The 10993-nt window shown below is 43.7% G+C and overlaps 1 protein-coding gene across 1 annotated transcript; it reads left to right on the top strand.

The window, feature by feature from the left end:
• Positions 1–4326: 4326 nt before the first annotated feature.
• LOC147905417 (uncharacterized) lies at positions 4327–5917 on the top strand. Its single transcript, XM_087380813.1, has 3 exons — positions 4327–5517; positions 5622–5675; positions 5762–5917. The coding sequence occupies exons 1-3, from the start codon at positions 4327–4329 to the stop codon at positions 5915–5917; spliced, it is 1401 nt and encodes a 466-aa protein (XP_087236939.1).
• The last annotated feature ends 5076 nt before the right edge of the window (positions 5918–10993 follow it).

The raw sequence follows: 10993 nt of genomic DNA, 5'->3' as shown, positions 1-10993 counted from the left end.
TTTTCATTGGATGAACTAAAAATGGCACTGTCTAAGATGAAAGGGGATAAAAGTCCTGGTTCAAATGGACTTACTACAGAATTTTATGCCTGTTTTTTGGATGTATCAGTAACCTTGTGAAGATGTTGTGAAGATGGCTAATGCCTCGGCTTGCAAGGGGTCTTTGTCACAGGATGCCAATACAAGATTGGTGAAACTATTTCCAAAGAGACAAGATTGGTTACATGTGGGGGACTGACACCCTATCTCGATGCTAAATACCTCTTATAAAATTATTGCTAAAGCCCTAGCATTGAGAGTCAGGGAGGTACGCAAGCAAGTGGTGGATAGAGAACAAGTGGGTTTTGTTAAGGGTCGTGATATTTTCTATAATATTCTGAATGTTAGTGCTGCTCTGGATTATGCCCATTCAGCTGGTCAAAAGTGTCTTCTGTTAGGGCTCGACCTAGACAAAGCGTATAACCATGTGTGTTGGGAATTCATTCTTGGTGTTATGGAAAGGCTTGGGTTTGGGAAAGAATTCCTAAGAATGATAAGTATGCTCTACTTCGGCTGCTCTTTGCATCAACGGTGGGGTAGTTGGGTCATTCAATCTCACACATTCAATTTGGCAAGAATGTCCTATAGCTCCCCTTTTATATGCCCTTGCTTCTATACCGCTACTGAATGGTATCAATATGGCTAAGGAGGCTGGTAGGTTGAAAGGTTTAGTCCTACCTTCAAGTAGACAATTCTGCACCCAAATGTTTGCTGATGATTTGGTGGCTCTCAGCCAAGAGGAGCAGGCATCCTTTCATGTTTTGGAGGATATTATTGCTATTTCCTATAAAGCTTCTGGTTTAGTTTGTAGTTGGCTGAAGTCGTATGCTATGAGGTCTTCATAAGACAATATCCTGGAGTGGATGAATGCCTTACCAGTTCAAATAATCCCGCATGGTAAAGTGGTAAGATATCTAGGTGCCCCGCTAGGCATTGGAGTGACAATGAAACAACGCTTTGAGTGGTTCATAATAGGATCAAAGCGAAACTAAGAAGCTGGCTCCCGCTGGGCTGGAATGCAAGGGCTTTAGTGATTAAGCATTCTCTTTCAGCAAGCACCACCTACTTAGCATTGGTATGGCACTTTCGTAATAGCTAGTGGCTAGAAATAGAGAAGGTACTCCGCTCCTTTCTCTGGGCAGAGGATAATGGGCGGTGCAGGATGCATTATATTCCCTGGAATCTGCTTAAAGCTGCTGAATTTCAAGGATGCCTAGGGTTTTCGGATGTGGCGCTCGAGAATGTCTCTCTTATAGATAAGTGGCTCCCCCGTATGTTTAAAGACGTGGATCCTTGGATTGAGTTGACTAGGTGGTTCCTTGAGAATGGTTACAACCCAAACTTAGTGGGGTTTTGGAAAGGTCTTACCACATATGATTGCCTCTTTTCTGATTTTCCAATGAAAATAAATGGTTCTGACTTGATTGGGGGTTTAGTATCAGCCTGGAAGATGATTATAGGGAAATACAGTTGGAAATGTTCCGAAGGCTTGAGGGGGATGCAAGCCTATATGAGTCCATTTGGTGGAGTAAGGCGGTGATGCTCAATAACTAGCCGGTAGCATGTCTGAATTTGCCTCTTGCCAGAAGTATCTTTAAGAAGGTTTGCACTGTTGGTTTTAGATTTGGAATCCCAGGAAGGGAGATCGGTACCCATTGGTTGATATAAGCTGCAACTTCCATTTGACAGTTCAAGAGACTGCATTCATGCATCAAATCCTGAAAACAATCCCTGAGAGTTGGCCTTCCAACTGTTTTGGATAGGCGTGGCTTGCAGTGGTATGTGGGAAAGGTTCAGTTAAGGAAAGTTATGGCAAGGACCCTATATAAGAGGTTGATGAATGGTCAGTTGGTGGCATATGATTTAAATACCAAATGGGGTCTATGCAGAACAGCCGGGTGGTGGAGAACCAAATTTAAAGAGATTTGGTGTGGTAGTCGTTGTGGTAAATATAGCTTTATCTTATGGAAGCCGATCCACCTGTCGTTACCGGTTAGAGCAAAATTAGCGAAAAGGATTTGTGTAAATCTTGAATGCCCATTGTTTAGAAGTGGCCTTTGAGTCTACTCAACATCTGATGTGGAGATGCTCGGTGTCTAGGAATATTTGGGGTAAGATAGAGGCTGCTGTTAGAAAATCGGGGTTGATGACCAAGTTCAAGATTGGTAGCAACTGGAAATTAGTTCCGCTTGGTGACTCTCATGGGCTGCCCTCAACCCTAAAGGCATGTTGGCCGTATATCAGGGGTGTGGTTTGCTGCTCTATCTGGCTGGTAAGGAATCAGTTAGCCTTCTGAAATATTGGGGAGTCAGTGTTCATTGAGGGTCTCATATTGGCTGGTATTAAGACATCCCTAGTGGACATCTCTAAGGTCCTTGAGTCCACGCAATCTTTAGAAGGCCAATGTTTGGCGCAATTGAAATGCGTGGTCAGGGCATTGCCCCTATGTGTTAAGGGAGTTTTATTGGGGTACTCCCCCTCCCCCTGTCTAGCAATATAAGTGGGCATTTATTTTTATTTATTTTTTAACGAAAGCCTTTAAATTTTAGATTAAATTCACTATAAGAAGCCTACAACTAGATTGCGGCCAAGAGGAGATGAGAGAGGCGTGTCATTGCAGGATGGTGGCGATGAACGATTCTGGAGCACGATCGTGCAGCAGCGGCATCACAGTCATGGAACGTAGCAGTCGCGGTACAGAGATGAAGAGGAAGAGGCCGAACAAGGCAGAGATCGGGGGGAAATCCATGGCAAGCGTCGAAATGTCTTGGATAACCAAGCAAGGATCAAAGCACGGGAGTGATGGAAGGCAGAGCTGGATTGCAGGGATGAAGAAGAAGAAGAAGAAGAAGGAGGAGGGAGGAGAGGAGGAGGAGGAGGAGGCAGACAACGGGGAGCTGTTTGATGAGGGGAGAATGCCGATGCCGACATCGGCTATGGCGGCGATGTACTCAGCAAAGGCGAGCAGCAGCAGCGATTCTTGGAGCCTGATGGTGGAGAAGCTAGCGGAGCAATGGCTGGAGCAGAAACTGGCTGCAGGGAAGACGATGGAGGAGATCATGGAGAGCATTGCGAGCAGCGATGAGCAGATGGACGTGCTCAACCTTGACGCCATGGAACTCTTGGAGCATGATCAACATCTCGGTAATTCCCTGCTCTCTGATCCTGATGCGTTTGCCACACACCTCATGGAGCACATCCTCCAATTTCTTGCAAATCTTCAGCTCTGGCGCGGTGCCCCTCCTTCTTCCTGCATCCATGGCCATGGCGGCCTCGCTCGCGGCTCTCGCCTCTGGATCCGCCTCTCCTCCGTCCCCCTCCCTGCCATCCCCGTCGATTCCCTCCAGCATCGAAGCTTTGCCGGATTCACAGGCCGGGAACATCTCGTTCATGTCTACGGCGTCGTCTACGCCATTTCTTCCGTCTCCAGAACATATCCTTCCACTTCTGAAGCCATTAATTAGTACTGCTATTTCATGCTAGGAATTGGCTTCCGGATTTCTTCCGGCAATTTCATGCTTAAGGTATGCTCTGCAATTTCATGTTTAAGGTACCTGCATGTTTAACTTATGCTCATGTTACTGGCCTCCGAAACTCGGTTCTTGTGTGCACCTTCGGATTTCTTCCAACACCTGCATGTTTGTTTCGGCATTCTTCATTTTCTTTGCTTCCCGCTCATGCGCAGAGCTGCGATTTGACAATCGTAAGTAGTAATATCCCTTTGATCTCTATTTTTCCATGAGCTTTGCATGTCCTCATCCCGCCTCCTTAATCTCTGCGACCGTACTTTTGCATTATTTCATCTGGACTCTACGGTCGAAACGTTTCTGTCCAATATATTTTCCCTTGCATCGTGGTGTTTGGAGACTTCGTCAGATGTTCGTCTCTTCTGGTTAATTGAAGCACCAACATCTTCATCTCTATCTACCCCCGGCTGTTTTAATGGTCCCGTTGCTGCAGCGTGCTTGTCTTCGAGAGTAATAACGTTTGTCCTTGACGAACTATGTTCGCACTGTTTTCCGGCGGAGATTCGTTTGCGAAATCTGCAACCAGGCATGCGACTTCTATCACGGCACCGAACTCCGGCCTCCTTCGGGCTGCTGTTACACACGGCTGCAAGAAGACATTTGCTCCCACGACTGCGTTCCGCACCAGGTTGCCAATCTGTGTAATATCGAGATTGCAATTTTCAGCCTTACTCTACCGGAATCTTGGGAGCTTTTCTTATAAGAACCCGCTTACATTTGAACACAGGAGCTTTTGCTCGGTCCGGTGCCAACCGTCGCAATGCAGGAATCAGGGAGACCTTTCTCTCGGACGATTCCGGTTTCTCTCTTTGACGATCTTACAGACAAGCTTCAACTCGGTGATTGCGTGGCAGTGATTGGTCATGCATCTATGGTTGCTACAGCACCGCTGCCTACGAACGGTTACCGTTTTGCCGAATTACGAATCAAGGCCAACAACATCATCGCTCCATACAATCTCAACTCTCTGAAACTTTTCGCTTCCCGTGTTCTTCATAGCCAATTTCGCAGAAAGGACGGTATGATCTCCCTAGAAAAACTCAGCAATGCCATCTGCCATGGTCCGGGGACCAAACTTTGGCCTAAATTCTTGCCAATCGCTCTTTTGCTGAGTCTGATAGCAAGTGATTCTAGCTCTCATCCAGATGTCGCTCACAGCCTGTTCGACTTGCCCACAGCCAAAACATGTCGAAAACAAATTCATGTCTTACTTGCCACCCCCAGCTTTTCCTCCAATGTTTCTCTTCAATCTTTGCAAGGCGCAGCGCTCTATGCGACCAGAAGCGTTTATGACAGCTCGGGAAATGACGATTTTCTGAATAAGATCAAGCTTGAAGATCCTTCTAAAGACAAGCACATGCTTTATTCAGGCAGCCTTATGCTGAGTAGCGGGGGCGTTCTCCTTCTTGATCTATCAGTAATTTCAAAATCAAAGTCTAGGATCTTATGCGATGCAATGGAGAATCCCGCCATCAAACAGAAACGGAGCCCTGACATTTCTCTGCCATGGAATATCACCGTCTGGGCCTCGCATGACGTTCCTAGAAACCGCGCCAATGATCCACTTCCATTTTGCGAAGCTTTTGCATTTCCCAAAACAAAACCACTCCATCCAGCTTTGCTGCGAAGTTTTGATATTATTTTGGCTGATCCGGGTGATGGACACTCCGACTGCGAGATCCTGCAAGATCTAATCTTGGATCTTAACGACAGCACAAAGAAAAGCAATCTCTCAACAGAATTGCAACAACATTTGTTTGCAGCCTCGAGCATTGTGTCAATCAGTATAACTAGTGGAGCTCACGAACTGATTCGATCTTATTACCTTGCCATGAGGAAGAACAAGGAGTGTATGCAGGAAGAAGACGATGTGTCGTTATTAACATTGCAAAGCCTGATGCGCATAGCGGGAGCTTGCGCTAGGCTGTGTTTGCGGACCGAAATACTAGAGGTATTTTAGTCTCAAGTTGAATACCGCACCTGCATCTGGACTCCCACGAAGAATTCTTAGATGTCTCAAACAATTCTCAGGATTTGGCGTTTAGATGCTTGCAGATCCCAGACGCAACGTTGGCCATATTTTTTAGTGAGAAGTCGTACCTCACAAAAGTAAGCCATAGCCATGTTGTTCGTGGGGCTGCTCATCGCACGTTTTCATCAGATTTCGATGTTAATATAGGCTGAATTGCGCGCAGTTTGGACGGTCCCTGTTTCATATAAAGGAAGGTCAAACAGACGTTTCGTCTGGACGGATCATTCGAATACTTGAAGAAGATGACTTCGATCAAGAACTGCATTTTTTCCACTCTCAGCTCTTTCGATGCCTTCATCAATTGAATCCAGAAGAGTAAAAGTCCAAGTGAGTCTTTTAAACCCTTCAAAACTGGCAGGGGTAGAGGACAATCATGCTGGCATTCGGCACGTGCATCATTGTATAATGTGTTGTTGCTAAGCATTTCACGCGTTCGCGTTTTCACCAGTTGTAAAGGCTGTTTGATATTGATGATCAATCGCAAGGAGGGAGAGATCGATAACATTGGATGCAACAATGGAAGAGCAGATAAACGTTTGAACGTTTCGATTCATTAACAAATTAACTAAACCTACCTCCATGGAATGTAATAATATGGTACAGAAACGTAGGACAGCATTTCGGCCGAAACTAACAGTAGCATTGCATAACATAAAACATTCTCCTGATCATCATGTTGACGTGCAAGTGTCTTTGTCTCCACCCGAGTTTGCATCTTTGCAAATCCAATGATTGTATGTGCCTTTCAAATAACACAGGACACGCTTTGCCATTCTGGTCTCCAAGCAGAACATACCATGTCTTGCATTTCGAGAGCATCATCTGAACTCCAGGTCGTACCTTTGCCCAGCATCATCTTTCGCTTTGAGAGGACAATTTGTCTCCATGGGAGTAACTACTTCATTACAATACTGCATTCCATATATTTTCGCTATGAAACACGAATTATATGTTTGTTAGACACTCCCCCACATCCACTAAACCATGCGGTTTTGCTTTGATATCTTCAATAGCCTTTATTTCATTCTTAAAAGGAAACATGTCATCTACATGAAGTGCGAGTTGTAATACATCACCTTCATTAAAACTCACATAGAGAGATGGGTGTCTACATTTGAAGTGTGAAATACCACACTCTTCAAATAAGTGAAATCCCACACTCTCCAAATAAGTAACCATCTTTGCTCTAGATACCTGCATTGAAGCCACAAAAAGAATTTTATCAATGACAAGCAGAAACCAAACTATCCTTATCTACATAATTATCCCTGAAGTTGCATTAGGTATATCAATTCTTCTAAATCACCATTCAAAAATGTTACTCAAGATGAATTTATAGATCTTGACATTGAGTTACATATGCCAAGAGAGTAGAAACTATCTTGAGTTTTACTACAAGTGAAAAAGTTTCATTGTAATCTAACCCTAGCACTTGTGAATACCCTTTAGCTTTGAGTCTTGCCTTTTATTTATGTAGGTTTCCATGATTTGTATTATATTTTTTTCTAAACACCCATCTATGCAACTTATGGCCTCTCTTCCTTTTGGTAATGATTCCAAATTTCATGTATTGTTATGTGTCAATGAATCATATTCATCATCCTTGGATTTCTTCCACTCAACGCAACAACACTGCATCCATAGACACGTTTTCAGACGCGTTTCTTGAATTTAAAAAAAAGTTGAGGGACGCGTCTATTAGCACGTCTATTAATGTGTCTATAGACCCGCATCTATATAACAGAGAAATGCGCGTATAGAAGCACTAATAGACGCTCTGTAAAAAAAAAAAAAATTTATGAAAAGACATGCTTATAGATGCTCTGTAGAATTTTTCTTTTTAAAAAAACTGAATGATCTGTGATTGAATAGAATGTTGTGTGATTGAATAGAATGTTGTGTATGCTATGTGGTTGTAAAAACCCCACTTCTACAGTGTGTAATATAATTCTTACAGCTAACAGCATTTTAATTTACATGACTCCACGCACGTCCATAGCCAATGATTACAATTTCAAATAAAACATTACAACTCCAAAACACAAAACATTCATTGATAAGACATTGCAAAAGGAAATTGAATGCCAAAAAAATAAGAGGAGTGTATACTAATGCATAGCTCAAAAAGTGCTTGTATATACATATAGCACGAAGCCAAGCCACTATGGCTTCAAGTACAGAAAATAAGAGGAGTGTATATTAATTCATAGCCCAAAAAGTGCTTATATATACATATAGCACGAAACCAAGCATCTTGTGGCTTCAAGTACAAAAAAGAATAGCTAGCAGTACTTCTATGACTAATCGAAGGCATTCTCGTTCTTGCTTCCATCATCAGAGCCTTCTTCATTTCCTTCTTCCTCCTCAGTATCCTCATCTTTTTTCTCCTCAATATCCCTAGGACCCTGTAAACGAGGGATAACATGTATCAATGTATGAAAAATTAAATCTTTATTTACGACATTGATATTTTTTATGTACTTTTAAATACCTGCAAGGACACTCTAGTAGCTCGGATATACTACTCCTGAGTTCTTAGTAATCAACTCTCATCATAGAAGTGCCTCCAAGTATGTCGCCTGCGATGTCCACAATGGTAGGTTATCTCGGCAGGAGTAGGGTATTTGTCCACGATATCAAGGTGCAAGATGACACAATTTACAGAGGGGTTAGTACAAAGGAACAACCTCCTAATAGACCACATAGACACAATATAATTTGAGATCGATGCTTATAAATTGGGCCTCCCATGATGCAATACCCCCTGCTTCAAAATGCACGTTTCCATATCGCTCCATCTAGATCCGTCGTGCCTCCGTGTGCTACAGATTGAGGTCCTCTTTCGCTACCTTCATCGCTTTCTTCTACTCACACTTATGAGCAGTGTATGGCTAGTCCCTTGGTGCTTGTCCTCCCTCTCTAGGTAATCTCGGCTACTGCTTGCCTCTTAAGCAAAGACCTCTTATTGGCAAGAATAGTGGTAATCTTTGTCTTTTCCTATTTGTTAGTGAACTCAATACGTTCTGGATTGGGATACCTCCTGCGTATAGTCTTGATGGTATCCTCAACCAAACTTTCTTTTTGCTCTTTGAATGGAATAAAGCAATCTCTATAGTTGTTATGAACTACATAGCGCATGAAGGACCCTTCCCCTATGCATCCTGCAAGATGTCGCCTATCTAAGTGATATCATAGTAGATCGTACCATCACCCTCTGGCACGTCTACATCTGAATCCTCCCCGCCCCGAGTGATGTCCCCAAAGCAATGTGCCATGCATCCTGTACCAGAGCTCTCCTTGCTACTATGCCTACTGCCATGTCATGACGAGCTACTACGATGGGCACTCGCCTTTGGGATCAAGTGCAAATCCATTTGCAGAGCTCATGTCATAGCATTCCTCCCATCGATCAACCGATGGCAAGTGGAGATCTCTTGCATGGAAGCATATTGAAGACACGTGGCCAAGCTTCAAGGAAGAACCTAGAAACTTGAGACTTAGATTGGATATGGACGGTGTGAACCCATTTGGTCTCAAAAGCACCTCTTACAGTGTATGGCCAATGATATTGATGAATTATAATCTTCCATCCTCTGTGGCGATTAAGAAAGGACATGTTATGTTATCCCTTCTAATTCCAGGGAAACATAAAGTCAAAAACGTGGATGTTTATCTGGAGCCTTTGATTAATGAACTGGAGATACTTTGGAGAGGTATGGAGGTGCGTGACGTAAGCAGGCCTCCCTCGTCATCATGAGACTTCACATGCAAGGCAGTTTTGATATGGATGATGCATGAATTCCCAGGCTATGGCGAGTGTTCAGGTAAGCATTGAACTTTTAATTATGAGTAGCCAATCGATGTGGCATTGGGAACCCACCTTGCTTATGCAATTGTGTCTATTGTTTAGGTCTCACTACATCGGGTTACCATGCATGTCATGTTTGTGGTCCTTTGCTAGTTGCTTCACGGCCAGAGGACTTGAATAAGGTCATCTATGAGAATCACCATCAATTTCTCCCACCTGATCATCCTAGATATGTCACCCCTTGGAATGAAGTCCTCCCACAGTCACTCACTGTAGGAGATTGGAAGCAAATTTGGGACCTTTCCATGACTCCTCCTCCACATGGCGTGAGCCAATAAGGGTTCGTAACTATTGTATGCTATATTGAATGAAAATAAAGATTGCATCTCAACACCATCTTTTGTTTAGATACTCCAGACTGGTGTACTAAGCAGGTTTTCCAATAAGCCCCGGGAGACCCATTGGAGGGCAGGGATGCGGGTGCTGAAATAGGCACACTTGATTATGGCATCACTTATACCAAGGGCAACATCTTGACCAGATTCTGTGACTCGGATTGGGCAGGAGACGTGGACAGCAGGAGATCAGTGACAGGTTACTGTTTCTCACTTAGATCTGGAGCTGTGTCATGGGTCAGCAAAAAGCAACCTACAGTTGCTTTTCTTCTACCGAGGCTGAGTACAAATCAACATGTTTTGCTTCTTGTGAGGTAGTATGGTTGAGGAGGATTTTAGGGGACATGGGTGCAGTACAGAACAAGCCTACATAGTTATCATGTGACAATCAGAGTTGCATGGCGATTGCAAAGAACCCTGTGTTCCACGCTCGCACAAAACACATTGAGATTCAATATCACTTTGTACGCGAGCTTCTCATGGATGGAGAGGTCGACTTGGTGTACTCTCTGACTACAGAGAATGTTGCAGACATCTTCACGAAAGCTCTTGGAAGAGACTTGCTGGAGAGGCATCTTCATCGACTTGGCATTGGGCCAAAAAAGTAAGTTCACTTGCGGGTGGACATTGAGGGGGGCTGTTAGATATCAATGCTCCACTCTCATGTAACTATGCGAGAACTAGTTAACTCTACTTGTAAGCCCTCCATATAAAGAGAAGGCATTTGAGTAGCTCGGTTATCCAGTAGGTCCTGGTTTGGACACCATATGGGGGCCATGTGTGGCCTAATGGCTAGGTAATTGTGTTTTACAAATTGCCATTTATGAAATACCCTATAAAATTTGCCTTTTAATAACCCCACCCATGCCCACTTATGCGCTCTTGTTTTAGTCCATTTTTTGGCCTGCCATGAAGGAGTAGGGCTTCTTATTTTGGTATTTTTAGCCTACCAAGGCAAGGGCTAAGCGAACGTTGGTGATTTTCATGTTATTTATGGGAAGTGTGCCTAAGTGTGCCAATGTCAAAGTTAGTCTTAAAGGTTGGTTAAGTTAGTTAGGGTTGTTACTTAGGCTTGGTGGTGGCAATTGTGTTAACTTAGGCTATTGTTAGGGTTATTGGGGGGCTGTGTCTATTGAGAGGAGGCAACCTCTTGGCGGCTCTCCCTCAACACACATAGCCTAGCTTGTGTGGA

The sequence above is a fragment of the Dipteris shenzhenensis genome, chromosome 1 (genome assembly GCF_047967505.1).
Source record: "Dipteris shenzhenensis isolate YYH24624 ecotype China chromosome 1, Dip_SZ_1.0, whole genome shotgun sequence".
Lineage (NCBI taxonomy): Eukaryota > Viridiplantae > Streptophyta > Polypodiopsida > Gleicheniales > Dipteridaceae > Dipteris > Dipteris shenzhenensis.
This window is presented reverse-complemented; position numbering and strand designations above follow the sequence as displayed.